Source organism: Triturus cristatus, chromosome 8, assembly GCF_964204655.1.
Source record: "Triturus cristatus chromosome 8, aTriCri1.1, whole genome shotgun sequence".
NCBI classification, from domain to species: Eukaryota; Metazoa; Chordata; class Amphibia; order Caudata; family Salamandridae; genus Triturus; species Triturus cristatus.
In genome coordinates, this window is record NC_140591.1 from 239,721,292 (window position 1) to 239,746,525 (window position 25,234).

The window sequence follows — 25,234 nt, forward strand, 5'->3', positions numbered from 1 at the left end:
TGTTCACTCAATTACTCCTTGGTCTGCTAATCTATACACAAGAGTGAAGAGATCAAGTTTAAAATTACTGAGGCAGATTCACAGAGGAGGTCAAGGTAGAATATGGAGCAAATGCTACTTTTAAGAACCAGCTGGAAAGCCCTGGCTTCTTCTTGGCTTATGTAGGTTTGCATAAATTATCATGTTTGTCACTCCTACAGACCTCAAATCAAAACCGTTATTTGAAATCATGCCATTCCAGATTTAGCATTTTCATTTTGTTTTAACCAATCAGCTTGCTGAATCCAGATTGAGGTATATACCAGATCATAGACCTTTACAGATTTGTACAAAGTAACATATTTGTTTGCCACTCCCTCTTTCGAAGCAGGGGGCACATTTGTTGCATGTAGTTGTGATCTGCTGGTGGTACATAAGGCATTCTCATAATATATCCTTTGCCCTGGTGTGGTTTTATGCATTTACTTACCTTATAGGCACTCATCCACTAAAGTTCTGTTTTTCCTAAAATTACATTTAAGACAACCTTTAGCTGCTAACTCACTACCAAGTGCACATTATGTTGGTCCTTTTGGATTCAAGGAGCTCTATCACATAAGGTGAATAGTGGAAGAGCTAATTTATGACAGATCTCTGTCACAATTTGTGGCTGACTCATGACTTAATTTGATGAAGAGTTGCTGTAGTTTTACCACCATAGATGGAGGGTAGATGGTTTTGAGCACTGGAACTTTAAAGGAATGTCCTGCTTTTGGCTGGAAATTTAGCAAAATGTATTGACCTCTCCAAAGTAATTACAGATCCTGATAGAATACAAAATAATACCATAACACAAAGTAAAATACCATCACAGAAAAGACAATATCACAAAACAGTGGAAAGAGGATGCAACAGAGCAACCACAGTACACCACAATAACACAATGCAATTATGCAGCACCAAACACAACAGCACACAAAAAATATCACCACCCAACAAAATGCATCCCAAGAAATATAAACAAATATTCTTGTCACACACTACCCCTTCAGAAGTCTGCTTTCATAATACAATGGTGAATGGTGTTTGCACCAGGCAACACTTTACTTACCACCGAGTACATTTAATCACAGAAAACTAAAATATATTATGATCCAGCCCGAGGTCTGAAAGGCTGAAATAGGCGTGACGGAAAGTGGAATTAAAATGTAAATTTGCCGTCCTCTGCATGGACTGCTCACTGAATATGTTCCAGGTGAAATATGGATGAGAACAGAAGTGTCTTGATCTCTCTCTTAATATGAATTATGAAAAAGAAGCCATGTCAGAACATACAGTAATGAATGTGCAATGTGTGTTAAAGGATAGCATTTTCATAGGAATATCATTTTGATACTATTGATAAGACGATGGGAGCATTATATTTCAGTAAAAGTGATTATTCTGAATAAAGTGGTGAACTGGAGAGCTTGGATGCACTGAATCAGTGGTGTTTTCTCAGTGTGCCTCAGGGGATCTCTGTGAAGCTAAAGCAAATGCTATGGGACACAATGTTTAAGACATACATATAGCAAACACAATAAATAATTTGTGATTTGGGAAAATAGTATCTTTTGCAAATTTTCAAAGAAAATAGTTATGCCCTTTATTAAATTATTCCTATTCACTAATGCAATGTATCAGTAAGTAGCTGATGGGACTAGCAGCAACACACGAGGCTGAAAGACCAAGCAATACATAATCTCATCAGACTATGTTTGAAGAGTGCAGACATGAGATGCCAAAAAGAAAAGGGCTTTAAAATGTATCTACTGCAGTATTAATTGTAGAAATGTTCACCACATTCATGTGTTTTTATTAAAAAGGCACATACCCCTAGTGTAGGAAAACCATTACAAACAAATCAGGCAGAAGATAAACCTCTGCATGTGTTTTGACAAAGAAGGTATATATCACTACCTTCTGACAGAGACTGATCAACTTCTGCTAGAAATATTTAACCAGGAGTGACACTATAAAAGGTCCAACTAATCAGTGCAATATCCTTGATGAGAAGTTTGGATAATGTACTGTGAACTCCCTGCGCTGTCTGCATTCAATTCCGAAACCTGCTGTTCACGGGATAAGGAAAAATCCTACAGCAGAGGAAACATGTGACCAGTGCATGACATCGCAAATAACTGATATATTGGGAAACATTTGTGGACCTGATTCCAAAAGGGACCATCCCTATTCATTTCATCAAGAGGATAAGGCTACTGGGCAGTTTTCATAATTTTTTTTAAAGATCTGTGCCGAAGTGCTGTTGGTTTGCCTGTTTTACATTTTGAACTGCGATATTCAAACCTTGAGGTTGCTGGATATTAAAGTCATTAAGAAGCACTTACTACGTTTTTTTTGTCCTGCTTCTCAATGCCAAAAATATAGCTGGATCGCTGCATTATGTCACCTGCTGGGAATGAAATCCTAAAAAGAAGCTACTCCTTATGTATTTACTTATGCATAGTCCTTATTTTCTTTTTTTAAGGTGAAGCAGCTTTATTGAAAAGAAATATTAGCATGACTGCAACAATATACAGGAACTTGTATAGACTGTAGGAATGAAAGCAACAAGAGATATCATAAAGAATTGAGGCTGTTTAACAATTTTGAAATATGATAGTAAAAAAGAGGTAAGGGAAGGAGGGGGAATGCATAAAGGAAGACCAAGTTAACAGCAGCATAGAACATTACCTGAAAAGAAAATAGCGATGTAATTTAACAAATCAAAACAAGAAAAAGCAAAATTAATACCCATTGCAGAGAAATAGCTAAATCATGGCGGTTTAAAGTTTTCAAATAAAGTACAAATAGGAGACTTATGAGCTACATCATCTAAAAAGGAAGTCAAAGGTAACCAATATAAAACTCTATTATCAGGTGGACAGTTAAGAGAGGAAAAGGCAGTATCTAATTTATTGTGATGACAAACATTATTCCACCAGGCTTTATAAGCGATATTTGATGAACATTTAAAATTAATAGAGAACTCCTGATAGGCAAGAGCAAGCATGAGATCTAATAACCGTAAGTTATTATTATATGGCGAGTGGATATCTCCAGAAAGACTACCCAAAAAGAGTATTGGGTGAGTCAAAGGACAACTAAAATGAAACATTACAGATAACTGAGACCCAACATTTTCCCAGAAAGAGGCTGTAGGAGGATAGTGGAACAGCATATCCATAAGGTCACCAAATTTATGGTTGCAGGACCAACATTTGGGAGAAGAGTACATGGAGAATCTAGCTTGTAAGTAGTGGGTAAGGTAGAGTCTATGATAGATAAAGAACAAAGATGGAGAAGTAGAAGCTGTTCTGGAGGTTTTGTAAAGTTTATCCCAAATCTTATTCTAAAATGGAAGAGTCCAGGTACATCCCAAATCCAATTCCCCTTGCATCTCCAACTCAGTTTTGGATCTAATGTGCGATAAAGAGCAAAGAAGTCTATAGATAGGTAAAGCCTTAGGAACAGAAGTAAGAATTGAACAAATAGGGGATTGTGATGAGGAAGAAGGGGAAGCACTTGGTAATGAGTAGAGGACATCGAGAAGAATATTTATAAAGAAAAGAAATGTAGGTAAAAGGGACCAAGGGCACTTGAATAAGAGTTGAAATTGTGAAAAGGTGAGAGGATCATTATTGGAAAATAAATCTTTCACCCAAATAATACCTCTTTGTCTCCAGGCTTTCCAAAATAATGGTTTGATATTGATGGTAATAATTTTGTTATACCAGAGAGGAGACTGTTGGAAAGATTCACGAGTTACAGATTGTGATTGAAAAATCGGTTTTAGGACAGTACAAGTATGATTAAAAAGAGAAGAAGAAATGATGGAAGGTTTTGCCATAAAAGATATAACTTCGCAGGAACAAAAGGAGCTAGAAAAGAGCATTCAATCTCCACCCATAAAGGGGTAAACGAGGTACGTGACATAGAAAGCCATCTAGAGGCTTGCCGGAGACAGAAAGCTTTATGGTATAACCTAAAATCAGGGACATTGAATACAACTTCTTATTTAGCCTTCCCAAGAGAAACCAGAGAAATTCTGACTCTTTTATTCATCCAAAGAAATTTACAAAGTTTAAAGTCTAATTTATTGAAAAATCCATCAGGAATATTAACAGGGATCATGGAAAGGGTGTATAGAATTATGGGTGGAATCATCATCTTGATAGTCCCTACGATTCCACCAGGAAACAAAAAAAAACAGGGTATTCTAGGAGGAAAAAAGTTTGTCGACTTTATCTAGATAATCATGACAATCGCCAAAACCGAATCATTAATTGAAGTGGCGAACCAAGCGTGCAAGTACTTAATTTTGGGGGTATTCCAGTGGAATCCCATGGCAATGAAAGAGTGACTAAAAGTACATTTAGTAATTAGTCCTGTAACCGGAAACCGAGGAAAAGGTATCAATTTCCTGAAGAAGAGCGGGAACAGACCACTCAGAAGTGGAAATAAAAAGAAGTATGTCATCAGCATAAGTTGAAATTTTTAAATGTTAGGGTTCATATTGAAAACCATTAATTTCAGCGTTATTACTGATACGGGAAGAAAAGGTTCCAAAGCAAGTATAAATAAAAGAGGGGATAAAAGATAACCCTGAAGAACACCACAACTTAACGGAAAGTAACTAGAGATCTTCCCATTGACTAAAACGAAAGCAATGGAAAATTGATAAAGTAGAGAAACTAGCAAAATAAAATGGGGACCTAACCCATGCCAGGCTAGGGATTTGAGTTAGAAGGGCCAGTCACCACGTTCTAATGCTTTCTCGGCATTAATAGAGATTGCTATTACAGGATATGAAAGAGAAGATGCCTTATTCAAAACATTAAAAAATAATCTAGAATTATCACAGGTAAATCTACCTTTAATAAATCCTGACTGTTTCTTTCCAATTATTGAAGGAAAAAAGGGTTCAAGACGTAAAGATAGTTATTTGGCAAAGATTATGTAATCCACGTTGACTAACGAAATAGGCCTGTAGTTTTTAAAAAGAGATGGATATTTACCTTCCTTATGAATAAGACAAATAGTGGCCGCTCGGAAGGAGCCTCCAGTGGAACCAGACACAGAGAACATTTTAAAGAGTTGTGATAGTCTGGGAAGAAGGAGATTGGAAAAGTGAAGAAAAAATTTGACCGTAAAGTCGTACGGGATATGTTCTTCTTAAGAGATTAACGTGCACAAAGGATCTCTGGTAAAGAAATATCCGATTCTAAGGATGAGAAATCTCTGTTCGTTAAAGGAATTCCTGGAATTTTGCAAATAGGCCTCAATCTAAGAAGGCAGGGGAGGAGATTCAGGGGTGTAAAGAGACTGATTGTGCTTAACAAATTCTGCAAGAATCTTAGAATCTTTTAAGACAGGAAGCCCTTTATCATTTTTCACTGAATCTAACATGTGGCTTTGCTTACAGATCTTCAAATAATTAGCCAAAAGCTTACCCATTTTTATTATGGCCACCATAATAATGAGCACTGCTACAGAGTAAAATTGAAGAAGCTAGCTGTATCTGTGGATATCTCATTAAACTGTAATTTTGCAAAGATAAACTCTTGCAGATTAGGTGGAGTAGATGGAGAGTAATATTGATGTTCTAAGCGTTTTATGTCAAGTAAAAGGAAATGATGTTGTTTAGCAAGAGATTTCTTTTTTCAGGAGATGATATCAATAATATGCCCTCGAGCAGAAGCTTTAAAAGTATCCCAGTAATTGTAGAGAATTAGTAGCGTCTGCATGAATTAAAAAAAAATCTTCAGAAAAAGGCAATTATTCAACCTCCATCTACTGGATTTGGATTGCACCGGGACTAAATCAAAATCTGCAATAACAGGAGCATGATCAGAAATCACTATTGGTTCAATAGAAGAACCAATAAGATTTTGGGAGAGCAATTTATATACAAAAATATGATCTAATCTGGATAGGGAACCATGAGGAGGGGAAACAAGAGTATTCTTTACTAGAAGGATTGCATAGTGTCCATGAGTCCACCAAAAGACGCTGAGAAAAGAGTGAAAAAAAGTAATTAAATTGTTTGTGCATTTTTTGGGAAATATATTTAACTGGAGATTGACAATCACTTGATTACAGTCACCACCCAAAATAAAAAAGTCAGCAGCATGTTGCACATTTTTTTGGGAAACATTAGGCCAAAAGGAATAATCAATCTGGGTAGGACCATAAATATTGCAAATAGTTAAGGGGGTGTCATTAACAATTAACTTAAAAAGCCATCTGTCTTCAGAATCAGATTCTTGAGCAACAGTTAGCAGTTTTACGTCCCTGTGACACAGAAGAATAATGCCATGTTTCTTATTTAAGGAAGTAGAGACAAAAACAGAACCCATCCAACCTTGTTTAAGTTTCAAAGCCTCAAGTGAGTTTCTTCAAGCACAATAAGGTCAGGAGAATATTTGTCCAAATGAGACAAAACTCTCTGCCTCGTTATAGGATTAATTACTCCTTTAACATTCCAAGAAATAATTCTAAATGGAACAATAGATAGAAATATATATACAAAGGTGGTCTAATAAGAGAAGAAATACTGTGAACAAAAAGAAAAAGAGAGAAAAATAGAAGAAAAAAGAGAACAAAGGGAAGAAAAGGGAAGTAAAGAGAGAAGAGTATCAAAAAAGAAAGACAGGACATGTCAAACAGTGACGACTGAAGAAACATACCTGATAAGGATGAACACTGGGGGAGAGTTGACGACAGGATATGTAAAGATGGCACAACAAATACCTCGACAGACAAATGGAACATAACTAGGTAAGTGATTGGATAAGACAGCAAGGAACCTAGAAAACAAGATTAGTCAATAACCGCAAATAACACAATAATCATAGAAAAGTCATAAAAGAAATTAGCATGAAACTGCAATTGAAAGATAACATCAAAAGCAAGGTAATAAGCAAGAGGAACCAAACAACACAAAAACAGTCATCTCAACAGGGAAGTAGAAGTCTCCATAAGGTTAAGGAATTCACGCAGGAGCCGTGAAGAAGGACATTTTATTCTGAAATGTCACTTTGAAGAGACAAGGTTGGAATAGACCAAAGTGGGCAACCGAAGAGCGTAATTGAGGACGAAGATCCAGGAACTCCTTCCGCCTGACAGCTGTAACTCTTGAGACATCCTCAGAGATGAAAATTGTACTTCCTTGCCATAAAAGTTGCTTTTTAGCTTTCACTTCACTGAAGACTTCTATGTAAATTGGTAAATTCCAGAAAAAAGGTGATGACACCTCTGGGCTTGGGTGATGAGGAGCATGACAGAGGACCCAAATGATGAGGTCCCTAAACATTTAAGCATGTGGAAGAAGGGATGCCCACCAGCTGAGGCAAAAAAAGAAGCGAAGAAGGAAATAGGATCCATTTCTTCCAATCCTTCCTGAAGACCTTAGAGGTGCAGGTTATTTCTTCTATTTCTGTTTTCTAAATCTTCAGAATTAGTCTTCAAAGCAGCCACCTCTTTCTCCAGAGCTGCAATTTTTAAAGATTCATCTTGCACATTGATAACACATTGTTCAAGGTCTGTGACTCTGATTTCCATCTGAGGCCATTTGTCATACAAGTTCTGAATGCGCCTGTTGGTTTCTTTAAAGCACCAGGTCAATAGAACTACGAGAACAGGATTTCTCTGGAGAGGGAGGGTCCTGTTTGGCTCTCTTGTGGGTAGACGAAGTTGCAGCCTGACCAATATTTACAAAATAGGAGGATGAGGATGACATGTTGGATGAAGATGGATTTCACCTTGATGAACTTCTATCAGATTTTTAAAAAGACAACCATTTTTTTGAAGATGAGGCTGCATAAAGAGGAGACACCTTGAATTTCTTCAGTCTGAAGGACTGGTCGAGATAACAACCTGCTGCCTCTGGTGCTGGAAAAATAGAACAAAAGAACTAAGAGGTCAAATATTACCTCAGCATAATGAGCCTCAAACAAGCAAAGTAGAGCACAGCATGGAAGCCTGAGACATGTACAGCATCAAGAGGAATCCATGTGTGAAACAGGATAAGTGAACAATCCTCCTGGAGAGGCACATCATAGTGCAGGAGAAAAGGAATTTTCCTCAGACATGAGTGAGAAGTATCCAACATGGCAGCCACTTAGAGGGAAAAAGGAGAGACCCCACGATGGTTTCAAAAAGAGACAACAAATATTAATGCAGCATATGGGAGGGATCACCCTGTCCTCCAATGTCCATAATAACCACTTTTGTGGCAAAACGATCAACAAAACGGCTCCAGATTGCTCAGTTCGTCTGCTGATGCAAGGAACTCCCGAGCTAGGTGGCCATCTTGTTCAGCAGCTGTGCGCAGTTTGGTATAGAAGGAAGAGACTTATTACTAACCTGAATTGCATGCTTTAACCATAGTATCACCCCACACTTTAATAGATGGCTGACATCTGTGGTTGTTTTCTTTATACCATTTTATTCTGTGTATTTTTCATGACTAAAAATTTGGAATCAGTTTGATAAAGGTTAAAGCGATTTATTATTAACTTAAACTGTAAACTTTAATTTTTGTTTCACTTTGCACTTTAGAAATTGGCTAATGTTTTTGGGAGGGTTTTAATTTTATTTTACTCTGTGTATATTAAATACTTGAGTATATATATTGCAAACATGTATTTTAATATTGTGTGCATGTGTTAATGGATTTCATTATCCAATGTGACAATAAATTAAATGAAAGCCTGCATTAAGGCAATAACCTCTGGAAGAGCCTTGACCTGCTGATTTAATGTTTAAATTGGCATGCAAAGTTGACTGAAGTCTTCTACAAAACCAAGCCAGCTTGAGAGTGTTCTTGCCAAGCAACACCTCTTACTTTGAGTCCTGATTAAATGGCTGGAGCCCTTGAAATATTTCAGTGAGTGTAGAAGTGTCCACCGGCCTTATTTGGTACATTATTTGAATTATCGCTCGTGCAGCACATATCTGAACTCTTTTGAGCCATTGTCAAATACAGCCTGTAAGCTGGACCCACTAATCTTTTGTAAGAAATAAACTTTTCACTAAGTCTATATGTGGAAGCTCTAACTGGAGGAAATGCTAGCATCAGATAAATGGCATATTCTAAAAAGTTGGTCCTACTTTGCTTCTTTGCTTCACTTAGAGCTATTTGAATTTCATGACCAAATGTCACCAAGGAATCCAAGTTGATCTACCTGATCTTCTGGAGACCTCCTTGAATGCCGCCTTCAAGTTAAACACAGTGGATATATTTTTGTTCCTTCATTTCTTTTCACATTTCAGCTTTGCTTTGACGAATCTCCCTATTGGTTTCTTATTTACAGTAACCTCCTTTTAAACATGGGTTTGAGCTTCAACCTTTAGTACCTACCTTTTAAAATAAGATTGACAAATGTGTAAAGCTAGAGAAAGGGCTCTGAGCAGGTTTTGCACATCTTTACATCCACATAAACATGCAGCGGCTGGAAGAAGGACGGCTTCTCTCACTCTGCCTTGTATCTGCAGACAGGTATCACTGTACGAGCTGTGACTCAGGTTAAATTAGTTGTAGACTGGTGAGTCTTTATAATCCCATTGAAGCTCTAAAAAGAAATGTCCTTTTTATTTTTGGCTAAAGTTTAAAATGTGTACAATTTACTTGATCTGCAACTCATATTAAGGGTCAGATCTATTCTGTGTGAGTTTGTTTGGATACATATAAAAATTGGTAAAATTCCTTCAGCCAATTTCTGGGGATTCTGACAGAAAAGGGGTCCCCTTGGAATTTGGTGTATGAACCAGTTTGTAGATGCCCTAAAAGTGGGAAGTACAGGTTCCTGCTCGGCACACAAGAAGACTGTAAGTGTCTTAAGGCATTGACCTACAAGTAGTTGAAGGCAAGTGGGTGCTTATGTAGCGCAGGCAGGGAGAGTAATCAATGTTGAGGTTTGTTTAGTTGTTGCTGCCATGTAGATCACTGATCAGAAGATTTCCAGGGCTGGACAGAATGACATGTCCAGGTTCCTATAGCCAGCTGCTGCTGAAGTAAAGGAGGAAGCAGTGTGAGGCACCATTAAAGTACCATTAGGAAGGAAACAAGTGACATTATGAGTGCCAGAAAGGCCCATAATACAAAACCTGGTGGCTGTAGTGCACCACTGGAAGCGACACACTTTATATAAGTTGGTTCAAGTGGGAAGAAATATGTTTTGCAGCATGGAACAGACTTCAATGGGTGCTTTGAGAGTCATGGAACCCACTAACTTGAATTAGAGCACTGTCAAGCTAGTCTACAATCTGTAGCCTAGCTTAACATTTAAAGTAGGGGGTCCCTGGGGAGCCACTGGGCTGTACATAGAGGCTCTGTAGAAAATGGGGACCCCTAGGGACCAGTAGTGCTGACCATGCTTTCATCCATGCTGTACACTCTGGGCAGTATGCTACACAGGAAAGCAGGAACGTGTCATCTTCTGAGCTAAGCATCTTGAGTGCAAGTGCTGGTTGGAAGGATAAGAAATCTGCATGAACATCCAGTCCTGGGGACTCCAAATAGTACCACCAGCGAGGTGCATGGTGCCTAGGACAGCAAGGCACTGACGTTGGATCCCCCAGCAGACACAAACAATTCTTAATAACAAAAATGAAAGCAAGAATACGTTTTTATGAGCTGCACTGCTGGATAAGCCAACGTGAGAGTTCGGGCAAATGTGGCCCATAAGCAATTGAGTGGATGGAAACTGTACACATTCTGCCTTGTAGTGCATCAGAAGGGCTGGGGTACCAATTAAGGTGATTTGCTGGTTTTGTGGTGCTTTCTGGAGCAGCACAGACACCCCACAAGTGGCCCAATGCGCCGAAGCAAAGTGGTACTCCAAGTCTCCCAGGGTTTTTCACTAGTGACCCAAGAAAAGCTGAATCTTTTGTAAATTGGTCCCACAATTGATTTTGGGGTATGCTTTAGGAGTTTATATATGCTGTGTTTTGTGTCCTAAGAGGTTGCTAGGTAACCTCGTTTTTCAATTATGAAACGCATGATAACTGCATAACTGTGTCAGCATCTTGAAATCCTCTGTTATATTGTTCATATTTCATTGCTGAATACATTGTGAGCTTCCTGTAGTAAAGTCAGCAGGACTGACTTGTTATAGCTGTGTAGCCTATGATTTTCAAATGGTACATACAGGGATATTGTGGTCTCGTCGGTTAGGCTCTGTTGTCACAAAAAACGGTACCTCATATAAACTGCTCCTCGTCTTCATTTAGGGGTTTAGTTGACCATTATGCTATTCTTTTATAGCACACCCCATGCAAATTGAGCAGCCTTTTATAGAAAGTTCACATTTCCTTTTCCACCTGCCATTTGAAACCTATTTGTAATTGTGTGCATAATGTTTAGTTTTACACGTATTACAGTACTTTTTTTTTTTTTTTTTTAAAGAAAAACGATTGACTCTACCTTGATTTATTGAGACATTTGTTGCATTGCTGTGTTCTGAGGCGCTAGATCACACAACTCCCTGAGTAAGGCTTGGACTGCTCTGCCTTGTTACTCTGAGAGTCAAGTGTTCAAAAGGGTATATTTGGTTTCCAGTTTGGGGGTTTAGAGAATGGGGGCCCCAGGCGACAGAAGCGAAATAATTCAGTTGTTACTAGTGGAGTCCACTAACTGTGATTGCCTTGGGACTGATACACCCTGGATTTTCACAGGAAATGTGTGGAAAACACATGTTGCTAGTACATAAACCAGTAGATTGTCCTTTATTCCCTGATGCTACAACTCTATCCCGCATTACTAAACCCATTGCAACAATTGTGTTCTGAGTAGTCTCTACTCACACTATTGAAAAATGTGTTGTTATTTGATTAATTGCACCAATAGGTCAACAGCAATGGAATGCTTGAGTTTGACTCACTGGTAAGTAGGTTGCAAATGGTCAAGGAGACTTCTGATTGGGAAGAGGATTCACTTAGGCATTGCACGTCTTTGTGGTGGCCTTCAGATGCTCATGAGAGTTTGGGGCCAGCACTACATTGTCTCAATCCAAAGGCCATTTTTCACGGACTGCAACACAGCACCAGCAACCCCAAATGCTTTTTTACTATGTGCACAATTCTACTAGAGATGAACATGTTTCTTATAAGGCTGTGATTTGCTGAGTCTAATTTCAGGCATTGCGCTCGTCCAATTTATGGCAAGTGAATTTCACAAATATGAAATGATATCCTCAATAGAGAGGAACTTGCAACATAAAATATTTTTCATAAAACTCAGGACTTGTTTCACAAAGGGCCTCCACACTCACAATCATGGGGGAGTCTCTGCACTATTGGTGGAATCTCCGCAATAAGGATTCTCAATGTGGAGATTCCATCACAAGTGTGCAGACTCCCTGACGACTGCAGGGCCTCCACCACGACTGCAGAGGCCCTATGTGAATCAGACGTCTAGTTTCTAAAAGATTCAATGAAACATTTTAATTGTTTTCTAGTGAAGTGGAACTGAGCACCCCTTGATGAAAACAGTTTTCCTAAATTTAGTGTGTTCAGGTCTCTAAGATGATTCGCTGAAAAGTAACGCTTGAAAGTCTGAATCTTTGCCAGGGGGCTCAACATGTGTCCTTAGACCACCTAAGAAACATGAAGGCGCATCATCCTAAAATGGCATTTAATTCCTTTTTCAGCAGGCGTCCTCTGCAGATTTAATGATCAGGAACATCCTTCTGATGCATGCTGGGAGATACGGCTGCAGGGTACAAACCACCGCAGACAGTGTGTCAGATGAGGCAGAACTGCTTGTTAGGGGTGAGTATGCTAAAAAAGAGTTATTGGCACTTGAACCTGCTTGCCATAAAGTACCATTTGAAACACTTAGAATATATTGCAGTTAATAAATTGTGTGCTGGGAATTATGTACTGTACCTTGATGTTTCTATAGTATTCGTTATTTTAAATGGGTATTTCCTCAACACATACAGTATTTCACTAGGTCGTGTCTATCCTTATGTACATATGTATTCATTGGTTGTATGACAGAACCACGCATGTCATTACAACACATTCCTTTACAATGTGGTCATTACAAAAACCACATCTTTACAACACATGCCCTTACAATGAACGTCTTTACCACATATGCCTTTACAATAAAAAAGTAAGTATTTAGCTGGTAAGTATAGGCTTTTCTTATATATATATATTTATGAAATTCATACATATTTCTTTTTAGATATATATATAATTATATATATATTTAGCTTTTTTCCTTAACTCCCCTCAGCCCATACCCACCGTAAACCCTAAAAATTCCCTTGACATCCAAAAATCCATACCCACCCTAAACCCTAAAATTGTCCCTGCCACCCAAAAACCATTCCCTCCGTAAACCCTAAATTCCCCTTGACATGTAAAAACCCATTCCCCATAAACCTTAAAAATTGCTTTCCCACCCAAACACTGATTCCCACCCTAAACTCTAAACATATTCCTTGCCACCTAAAAGCCCATACCCACCCTAAACCCTAAAAATTACCTTGCCACCTAAAAACCCATACCCACCCTAAACACTAAGAAAATCCCTTTCCACCCAAAAAGCAATACCCACCCTAAAAATCCCCACCATTTAGATTTGCATAAGACACATGTGTTGGAGGGAACAGGAGAAGTAGTTGGCCCCCAAGGACCATCAATAGCCAAGGGGACTTCATCCCCCTACTGGTAGTGAGTCAGGAGGTGCGTTTGCATAGTGGTAGAGAAAGGGGGGGCTGCTATCAGATCTCAGCAATCCTGCTTTATGGGATTTAATTAAGGTAATAGTAGGGGTAGTTGGCCCCCAAGGACGTCCTTGGGGGCCAACTACCCCTCCTATTTCTTCCAGTAAGTCCCACACAGCAGGATTGCTGAAAAGTTGTCAGAGACCACGCCCCCTTTCTCCGCCACTCTGCAAACATGCCTCCCGGTGCACTTCTAGTTGGGGGATAAAGTCCCCCTGCTTCCAGAGGGACCTTGGGTGCAAAGAAGCCTTCCTGGTACATCCTGTAAGTCCTACATAGCACACTTCCTGAGAGCTTGTCGAGGCCCAGCCCCCTTTCTCCACCACTCTGCAAACATGACTGCTAGTTAAAAGACCTTAGAAATTCACATAAAAAAACAAAGGTTACAGGGATGTTATAGTTTGGGTCAGATTTTACACATACAAAACCAGAGAAATTCAGCCGTTTTGCCGTTTTAGTTATCTGAGTTAAGTATAACTCGCGCCCTCACAGTGCACTGCTTATGACCTCACAAATTACATCACTCATGACATGGTCAGTGACATCACTGATGGCATCTCAAATGTCATCACTGATGACATCAGTGAATTTAAAGGTGAATGACTGGTTGTGTTATTTAGTTTATCTGTCAGTTGATGTCTAAGTGGGTGTATGAGTATGTTAGTGGGTACATGAATGGCTATATGGATGTTTGATTGGTTGTCTGACTACTTCTATGGTTGTCTGGGTGTCTGGGGGATGAGGTGTGTGACTACCTGTATGGATGAGTGAGTCAGTGGCTGTATTGGTTACTGAGTGTGTGTCTGAGAAGCTGTATAGGTCAGAGAGTGTCTGTATGGCTGTTGGTGATTGAGTGATGTGTCAGTATGGGTAATTAACTGGGTATGTGAAAGAGAGTATAGGTGAGTGACGGGGTATATGAGTAACTATTTGCCTGAGTGAGTGAATATGAGAGTAGCTATATGGATGAGTGTGGGCCTCTGTCCCTAACTGTATATGTGAGTGAGTATGTGTTATGTTAGAACTGGGGGTCTCTAGTTGGCTGAGTTAGGTACCTTAGTCCAAATAGGGACCATTGCTTCTAGTCAGGGAAAGGAGGGACACACTCTTAGATAACCCCTCACCCTCTGGTAGCTTGGCACAAAGAGCCAGGCTTATCTCCAAGGCAATGTGTAAGGTATTTGCAACCACACTCCCAGTAACACAGTGATAACACCACAAATGGACACCTAACTGATTTAGGAAAATAGCGGTATCTTTATCAAGAAGAAATACGATGAGACCAAATGATAACAATATCCAGCATATGCGTATTCGTAATATTTCACTGGGCCGGTTATTAGGCCAACAATCACTTGTAGGGTCTGGCGGTTTTAATGAGCACTTCACAATGATCTAATGCAGTCCTAATGCAATGCTATGCAGTTCGCAATGCAGTTCGTAGTGTAGAAATAAGACAGTCCTTAATGCAAGTACTAATGTGGTTCGTAAAGCAAGCAATAATGCAGTCTGTAATGCAAGTACTAATGCGGATCGTAAAAGCAAGTAATAATACAGTTCGTAATCCAAGTACTAATGCGAATCGTAAAAGCAAGTATCTGAAAGAGACAGGTTAGTGATAGATTCCTTACCTTAGAATATCCGCAGGCGTCAGACTGGATCTGGAAAGTTTCGCTTAGCAGTACCCCTGCGTGTCAGTAGGTGGCGTCGTGCAGCACTGCGTCTTTCACTGGCGTCGTCAGCACTGAGATAACGCCACAGAGAGTACTTGGGTGCCACCCATGCATGCTGACGTCAGTTCTTTCTTTTTCTGCGCCAGCGAGCGCAGGTCCGGATTGAGCACGTACCTTAGTCACTTTTTGACTACTCTTTTGAGACTTTTATCTCCCCTCTTCTTCTCCTTGTACAGGAAGGGATGCCCGGCTTTAAGTCCTGTGGGGCCTTCTGTCGGAAATGTCGGTGGCGGACCCCCACAATGTGTGCCTCTACTGCCTTGAGACTGCCCACGACTCCCGGGACTGCCGGGATTGTTGAGCCACGGCCCCCAAGGCCTTGCGGGAGCGGCGTAGCAAGTTGCTGGGACCGCTTGCGGGACCGGATCCGTCGCTCCTCCGGATGCAAGTCTTTGCCTTCGGATTCCGATAAACGACGCAATAAAAAGAAGTCGAAGAAGCATGTTCACTCTCCGACGTCACCCCGTCGCTCCCTGTGGGCGGATGAGGGGGACCTCTGGAGCCTGAGAGTCCCGCGGCCTACCTGCCATACCCAGGTCCATCGGCGACTCCCAAACAGGTGCAGGAATTCCTCCTTACCATGGACTGCCTTTTTAGGCCTCGGGCTCCCGCCGGCGCGCCTTCGGGCCCCGCGGTCCCTTGTCCAGATCCTGTTGGCCTGGCGGCTCCACCACCGGCACCCAGCCCTGGCACCACAGGATCCTGCGCCATCGGATCCAGCCCCGGCACCACGAGGTGTGGCACTGCCCTGGCGCCACCCTCAGCTCCACCCTCGGCACCACATTGGGTGCCGTTTATTCCTCCTTTGCCCCGATTCCAGGACCATTTTGTTCCGGCCTGGGATCCTCATTGGGAGCTGGCGCCGGTCCGACCTCGGCCGGCGCCTTTCCCGATGCCGTTCGTCCCTTCACCGGCTCCGGCTTTGCTGCCGCGACCGCCCCCCTCTACGCCAGAGGCGGACGAAGACTGGGAAGGGTCCGAGGACCCCCTTGCCCAGCACTGTGACTCCGAGCAGGATTGGGTGGATGAATTGCAGGAGGCAGGCGACCTCGATGTCTCCTCTGAACCGGGGTTCGCCTCCCCACACATTGCACAGTGCCAGATGCTTGGCCGCACTGTTCAATCATTGAAAACGGCATCTCGCACACTGCGAGCTGTTGTTTTCTGCTGCTCGAGTAGATATTTACTCGAGCAGCAGCTTTCTTAACGCGAACTGGTAGTTTCTCATCGCGAGCGGTTGCAAGCATACGCGACTACTCGCAATGAGAAACCTGACCTCCCCGCATTGAGAATCTCGCCGGAAGGTTTATTTTCCACGCTCGCGATCTCCAACTTGATGTTGCTGATCGCGAACGAGGAAAAAGTCTCGCCGGGATGTCTTTTTGCTCGCTCGTGGTCGCCAACTTGATATTGAGGACCGCGAGCGAGCAAAAAATGCCAACTACGCTACGCGTTTCTGCACTGTGCTGCATGCAATTCGCGTAGCGCAAAGTAGCACAAACTACGCAAACTGCACAAGCGTAGCGTAGTTGGCCGCCCAGGATTACAAAAAGCACTGTTGAAGTAACAAATGAATGCACAACAAGGCAAAATCTGTAAAAATCAAAAGTATACAGCAGAACAACTGTCCGAGATTAAGGCTTTATGGACACAGGGTAGCACACTGCGAACAGAGATAAGACACCTAAACATAAACACACTTTAAAATGTTTCCAACAACAGAATTACTATTTGAGCACTAGATGTTTATATCCATGTGTGAGGCAAAAAGAGCTGAATATCTGGTGCAATGACCAGGTCACAGGGTATTTACTCCTGTTATGCTTACAATTATAGCTGCTCCTATTCTCTCTACACAGCAAGACACTTGGGCAGCCTCAGCACAACACATCAGCTGGCAGAACAATGTCTACTCAAGCACTCATCCCCACATAAAAAGCCACTCAAATGTGATTACATAAGTTTTGCAAAGGGACATCTTTTTGATTGGTCACGCCCAGTTTTTTGTGTGGGATGACTCACTTGCTAGTAATTTAGAACTTTAACTCTGTGACATTACTATACAGTGTCTAGTGTGTGTCCTCGAACCCCTAAACCAAAGTTGAAATTAGCTTAAAACCCCATTTGCCATATTTAATTTAACTAAAAAGCCACTGGATAGGGTTTACAAATGGCAACTATGGCAGGTAAAATTAAATTTCACATGCTTCACTTTGTGACCCTGAAAATATGACACAGACCTCCACTGAGGCCTGGTCATCTGTAGCCTGCAAACATTCATGTTTGTAGACCGACAGGTAAAAATAGGCCCTCTTACATGCCTGAAAATCCACTACTAAGCGCTAAATAAGTCACTCTCAAAATGACCTTACTTCCTGTAATGTAGGGAGAAAAGTACCTAGAAGTGGTAGATGCCTTAATTAATGTTGGCATGCACCTACAGTGCCTTAATCCCAAATAAATGTTTTCACTGTATCGAGCTTAGCTGTTCCCATAATAAATACTGGTAAATCATATTATATCGCTCTTTCAGTATTATCCAGGAGAAAACGACTATTGGCCTATTCCTAACTGTTTCTAAAAAATCAAATTCACTGGTAATGTAAATTTTTTCTAGCTATTTAGGAAATATATCTTCAGAAAGGTTATATTTACTTGCCTAAATCACTGTACGCTAATTAGCCCTAGTCTACAGCTACTTGCCAGCCATGCCTCACTGTAATGAGGTATGAAATTCCTCCCAAGAGTCACGCAAAAGACCACTTTGATTAACAGGTTTACCAGGAAGGGCTGGGATGACTCTTCTGAGCTTAACAGAATATTCAGGGTGGTGGCTGCTGCCCCTTTTGCTGGCACAACAGTGTCAAAACCTGCATGATAGGCTTGCCTGAGGCATATTGTAAAAAACAATTGACTTGGCCAAAAGCGGCTAATGTGTATTTAGTTGTTAAGCTCCATGATTCTCTATAGCTTCTTGTGTTTCCAATTTAACACTTAGGCAGGCTGGAGTGTTGTAGCACACACCATGTGCTCCCTGCAAATAAATTATCTATTCAAAACATCTGTGTAGATGCTGAGAAGGCTTACAAAAATCACAGCACCAGGACTGTCCTCCACTCCTCAGCTCCCACTAAATTAAAATGGTGTTTCAGAAATGTAATCACACTGGTCATGAGTGACAGCTGACATTTATCCCACACAATCCATACGAGGAGCAGATCTGGGTCCATCCTACCAGAGTAATGTGTCCTACTCTGTAACCCATTGGGAAATAAAATATTTTCCTTTTCTTTTAAGTTTATTTATTTTATTTATTTTTAACATTTATAGAGCGCACTGTAACCCTACGGGCATCCTGGCGCTGTGACATTGGGAAAGGAGACTGATATGAGAAGTTACAGAGCTAGGCCAGAGGATCGTGCTTTGGGGAAGAGCCACATCTTGACTTTCTTGCGGAACGTCATTAGATCCTGTATTATCCTAATTTATAGAAGAAGACGGTTCCAAAGGCGAGCAGCTGCCACGCCGAACACTCTTCCCCCCAGAGTTACTTTCTTTATCCTGGGAATCCTAACGAGATTAGCAGTTGACGAGCGAAGATTGCGTACAGGTTCATAACATTTGAATCTGCCTTGAAGCAGTTTGGGTCCCTGTCCATGAAGTGCCTTAAACACTATACATAAGGATTTGAACAAAATCCTTTGAGTCACCGGAAGCCAGTGCAGGTCTGCCAGCGCTTGGGTTGTCGAGGTGCGGCGTGCCCGAGTCAGAGCAAGCTTTGCTGCTGCTGCCTGAATACTTTGAAGCCTAGCAATCAGATATCCCGGAGACTCCAAGAGCAGTGCGTTGCAGTAATCCAGGCGACTCAGAATAATGCTCCTTACTACCTACAAATCAATCAATCAATCAATCCACTTTATTCGATGAATTAAAATCCTAAAAGTACAAAATACATTTTTACAAACTAGACAAATCCCCAATTAAAACATTGCGCAATATTCATAAAACGTTTTCCTATATCCATATAAATACCTAAGTAATTCAGAATGAACAGCCATACTATAAAAAAACTGAAAAAGTATACAATAGTTGATCTGACACATCTTTTTTGCTTGATTCGTACAGCGGCAACAAGAAAGCTGGAAATGGCAAAAATATCCCCAGGGTTACTCAGCGTTTGAAGATAGAGTAAGGCAGGTCTGACTTGCAGGAAACCCTTACCAGATAATATAGGAGTTAAAAACTTCCTACGGATCACATTAAAAAAGTCACAGAACATCATAAGGTGCAGAGTATCTTGTGCAGAATAATTATCACATTGGCAGGGAACTGCGTCCTCAGGTTTACACCACCCAGGGAAATCTCCCAGTGTGAGGTGGATCAGATTAAAACGGAACCTGGTCAGGAGCCAGCGATGGAAGGCCTTATTCACCAATTTCAAATAGGGTTCAATTAACAAGGTAGTTTTAGTTAAAAAATGAGCCCTAACTAAGGGCTTCTTCATCTCCTGTTCTTCCCTTTCCAACATCAATAAATTCCTAAAATTCATTTTGATCCACTTCACATCTTCTTTACAGATTCTGTCTGGTGTTTCAAACAGTTCCGGTCGCCCCAATTTAAATAGCATGTGCTTGACATAAAACAGCCACTTAATTTTAGTAGCTCTATCCAGTTTGACACAATCCCGTAGGATTTGATGATTCAGAGTCAATTCTGGATTAAGCCAGGTTTTAAGCCAACACAATAGCGGTGCGGTGCTCAAAACTTCCATAACATAGCCCTGCCTTAGTTCCTGGTGTATGGAAAAAGTTGGGGTTGATTGGGGTACCGACAGGAGATTTTCAACTGTCTGCAACCCCACCTGCTGTTTAAATCCCCATATAGATGAACCATACACCGCAATGGCAAGGCACTTTGAGCTATAAACCTTAAGAAAGGCTTCTAACGGCCTAGCCCCCAGGCGCTGGGTAAACCCTAACAAAGATGATGTAGCTATAATAACTGCATTTTTTTAAATTTTCTCTTGAGGGGCCCATGAGCCTCTCTGATCAAAGAATACCCCTAGGTATGTAAAAGAAGACACCCTTGTCACTTCCACCCCATTACAGTAAAAGGACTTAGTTTTCCTATAGCTTTTGCCAGTAGTCATAATATGAGACTTCCCAGTGTTAACAATGAGGTCCAATGACCGCATGTAGGCACCAAATGCATCCAATAACCTCTGAAGGCCTACCGCGGTCCGTGCTAAAAGTACGGCATCATCGCTTATAGGAGAATCAGGACAAGACATTCTCCTACACGCGGGATGTCCGGAATCGCCTCTACTAGAGATTTATCCAGAGCATTAATATAAAGTGTAAAAGGCAAGGGCGCCAATATGCGCCCTTGACGGACGCCTCTCTCTGATTTAAAAGTCCTAATATGTTTACCATCCTGGGAAGTCCTAACTGATGCTAGAAGGTCCCGATGAAGATCTGCCAAAAAGTAGACTAAACAGGGCTCAATCCCCATTTCAAGCAGGATACTCCAAAGCTTCGACCTGTTAACCAGGTCGTAAGCTGAGGATAGGTCCATAAACGCCATCTGTAGGGATCCTTCTTTAGCTATAGTATATTTATTAATTAAAAGATATAAATTAAGACATTGGTCCGTGGTGCTTCTACGTTTCCTAAATCCATATTGTAAATTGGATAGAACCTTATTATCATTGGCCCAATGGGAGACTTTAGCTAAGACCACTTTACCTAATATTTTTACCACTGAATCAATCAGTGATATGGGTCTATAGCACCGTGGGTCACCTCTCTGACCTTTTTTAAAAACAGGAATGATGGTTGAGTGGCACCAAGATACAGGGAAACCTTGTGATCCAGAGGCATTAAAAACATTTGCCAATATTTTCGCCCAAAATTTAGGGTCACATTTTTATAGGTCTGCTGGTACACCATCAGGACCCGGGGCTTTGTTACTAGAGTTCTCCTGTATGGCTCCCTCAATGTCCGCCTCATTGAAGACAAATGGTGCTACTTCCAACCGGGGTGATAGCCTGGGGGAAGAATACTATGTCTCATTAGAGCCATAGATTCCTTCAAAATGGGCCAGCCACTGTGCTTCAGTAATGTTGTTATCCTGAATATCATTTCCCAGTCCGGAAAAAAAGGGGTTTTAACAATTGCCCAAAATCTAGTGTTATCCTTCAAAACCTCAACGGATAAAAGAGCATTCCATGCCTCTGTCTTAATCTCTATCTTTCTGTGTGAACAGCTAACATATACTGCTTCCGTAGGCTCGCTATCAATAACCTGTTGCGGGGTATGCTTTTCGAAGCTAGAACAAGGGAGCGATGAGCACGAGAGCACTTTTCATCAAACCACCTTTTCCCACAAAATCCTCTGGGTCTACTGACAATGGTAAGATCTGCTGCAATCTGTCTACATATGCCACCAAAGACAGTAATGACCTCACCCTTGGGATTTAATGTATCTGCACATATTGCAAGCTCCCCTTTCACCTTTGAACACAAGACTTTAAAAAAGGAGTCTGGAGTGACCTGAGCCCATTTAAGCCTCCTCCCTTGATCACAAGTTATCATCGAACTACCTCCCTGTTTTCCCCCTACCGTATCCATGAAACCACAGCCATTATCCAATACCAATAAAACAGGGTTATGGTCAATGAAGGGAGACACCCTCGCGTTATAAAATGCTACTTTATCTAATAACTGGGGGGACAAAAATATGTAATCGATGATAGTATCACTACTCCTTGACTTAAACTTTGGACACCGATCTGATTGAGCGAAAAAAACAGGTTCAAAAAGATTGGCTTCAGCCAAAAGAGATTCTAAAGCCTCCCCCTGAGATGAGTGTTCAAAGTGAGGAGTCACCGAATGATTGTGCCCTAGATCATCATCAATGAAACAATTCAAACCACACAAATGTATATTAAAATCACCCAAGCTGGACGAGCTGATTGAAAAGAAGAACTAAATCCATCCAGCCAAACGTTATCCCCAATGTCCCAGGTTTCCTGAAGCGCTATTATATCGTATGATCTAATAAAATCTAACCAAATCGGGTCATCTTTTTTCGATTTAAGCCCCGCAATATTCCAGCTAATAATACTACAATTGGGACGAGTTTCTACTCCTATATCCCCAATGCCAGCACTACTAGGGGGCAGTACAGGCATACACTCATTCTTTCCCTCCAGTCAGTCATTACCATCCAACTGTGTTAGTAACGAAAATCTATTTGAAAGGGATAAGGGTCCCACCGCAGGCTCGGGCACATATGTAACCTGATCTAAAGATACTATCCCACTAATTAAATCAGATCGTCTTACAGGGCCATTAATGGGGGAAGAAGACTTTGGGGACGGACAGAGATTGCTTAATTCAGCAACCATTTCTACTTCGTCAGCTTGCAAGATGCTTATTGGGGGGTAAAAAAAACCTGATATCACCCCCTCTAGCCCAGAAGCATCCCATAACAGCCTGTCAACCATGTTCCGCTTATTTAAAGTTAACTAGAATACAATCGCCATAACCCACCCATGCCACCCGTCGAGCCATTATAATATGAGAAGACAACTCAGATGGACCACTACAATAATTGTCACACCAATGTTTTGTCTTGCGGGCTATCTGGATCGCTAAGCGTAATTCTTGCCTGGGCTGGCATTAATGGTAGCACTTTACGGAAAAGCCCCATGATTCTTCATGATCCTGAGTTTTTGGCATAGTTACCACCCTCGCTGGATTATTTTTTCCACCAAGGCTGCTCATATTTTACAAATCATTTTCCATCGTACCATTTTCAGATTTCTAGACAAGAATACATTGAGTTTTAAGGCAAACTAATCTGATATCTAAAATAGAGGTCCGCTACCCAATGGTAGCGGACCTCTATTTTAGATCTCAGTTTAGTACTTTTTTCAAAGGAAACAACTTCAACTTTACAACATGCTGAATTAGAACTGGTGCCTGCTGCCATAATTCTAAACAAAAAAGGGAGTGACCAGCTCCAACCACACCTTTTCCTAAACAAAAGCTATGTAAGTATTTGGTCTTTCAAACTCTCAAGAGAGCATGCTTCCTGAACAAAACATGTCCGCTGCAAATTTTCCTCACCAAACTATTTCTCATACAGTCTGAGAACTGTGTTGGTAATATTTCCCATTAAAAACCAATGTTGCACTTATCAAGTTCTAAGTTTTAGGAAAACAACATTAAATCAAGTGATCCTTTCAACACTGCTTCATAAATATTCATACTTTCTGGGAGTTTAGGTCTAACCCATTTAAAACTAAAACTAATGCAGAGCAGTTCTGGAATAAAGTGTCCAGAATCCTTCACCCTTAACTGTTTTGTAGATCTAAAAATCCAATGAAAGCTTTAGGCAACGGACTTTGACGATAAGCACCTCACAACTGTGCTACAGTCTTATTGGATCGATGGTTCGTGCACACTTCTCAACACCTGTTGCCTTTTGGTGCCACTGATCACAGATTCTAAATTATATTACGTATAGAGCAATGCACTTGAACAAAAGAGCTTATTCAGTCTTTTTATATTTCTTTCACCCCCTATGTATAGCAGCTTAATCATAGGCCTGTGGATATGGAATGAGTGTGCACCCGTAAGGTCTTCAAAAGGAGTCTGCATATGAATAAAATGTATGAGGTACATCGGTACCACATTGTGTACACATTTGCAAATTGTTGTTCTTCACTAATATGGGCTGTGATGTGATCTATTTATGGAGGGCCAGGAATAATGCACTGCTAGAATCTGTTGCAATATTCAAGATGATCATTTGCAACAGCTACCTCCAGCCAAACCCGATTGTGGATGGAGAATAGTGGCAGGCTGGGTTTACGTTTGCTCATATGGATATATTTCTTGCCACTGAGCACTGTTGACCACAAGGGTCACGCACAGTTTTTTTCTCCTTTTCTGCTGCTGCGGCGTTAGACCTGCTTTCTGCCATCCTACATCCTCAAGAACCTTCTCAAGAGCTGTTCTTTGTTCAGAGTCTTTGGAAAAGGTATCAAAGAGTTGCTACTTGGAACTATCGGGCTCTATATGCACAAAGTCATCTTGTAAGATGGTAAACTGGGAGCTCAGGTAAATGTGAAACTGGATAGAGAAAAAAGGAGCCCAGAGGGAACCCCAGGAGGGGGAAGACCTCTTCTTCTGAAATGGAACTCCTGATTTACTCTTACTGTCCTAGTTCTTAAAATGTGTTGGAATGTACTCCAAGGATTGTTCATTGGCAGTCTCTTCGGCGGTGCTCCTGCTGGATGATCCATGGTTTTGATATACACAGACACGGCCAGCATCACCAGGAGGCCGGCATCCCGCTCACCTTCTATTTGAAAGCATTATCCTAGAATCAGGATAACGCCCTCTCAGGCACAAACCTTGACCAGATTGTAGTTGTGCATGTCATGAGTGCTTTTGTGGTGTTGTTCCTGGAGCTGTTGACCTGCCTTCTTCCCCACCTTTGCAACATCTAAGCTGTTTTAGGAAGGGACTAGCTAGTCCGCTCCTTGTTTGCTGAAGAGAACATGGCTCTCTTCTTTGTGCAAGTTAATAGTTTCACAAACGGGAGAGGAGGGTTCCTATAGTAAGCGGACTGGAGCTGGATTTATGCGGGGTCTGTGGGCTTGAGGCCCCTTAATGTGTTCTCAATCTAGTGTTCAGACAACAAGCATAAAAAAACAGCGGGAGAGCAATGC

The 25,234-nt window shown here is 41.2% G+C and overlaps 1 protein-coding gene across 4 annotated transcripts in view; it reads left to right on the plus strand.

Annotated features, from left to right (window-relative positions):
- CNTN5 (contactin 5) overlaps positions 1-25,234 on the plus strand; it is a 3,369,946-nt gene that overhangs the window by 2,978,325 nt on the left and 366,387 nt on the right. For 3 of the 4 annotated variants that reach the window (XM_085621430.1, XM_085621431.1, XM_085621432.1), the window contains one exon: positions 12,672-12,792. In XM_085621430.1, coding sequence (XP_085477556.1) covers positions 12,672-12,792 — 121 coding nt within the window. The remainder of the gene's footprint in view (positions 1-12,671; positions 12,793-25,234) is intronic. The other variant, XM_085621433.1, reaches the window with a different exon arrangement.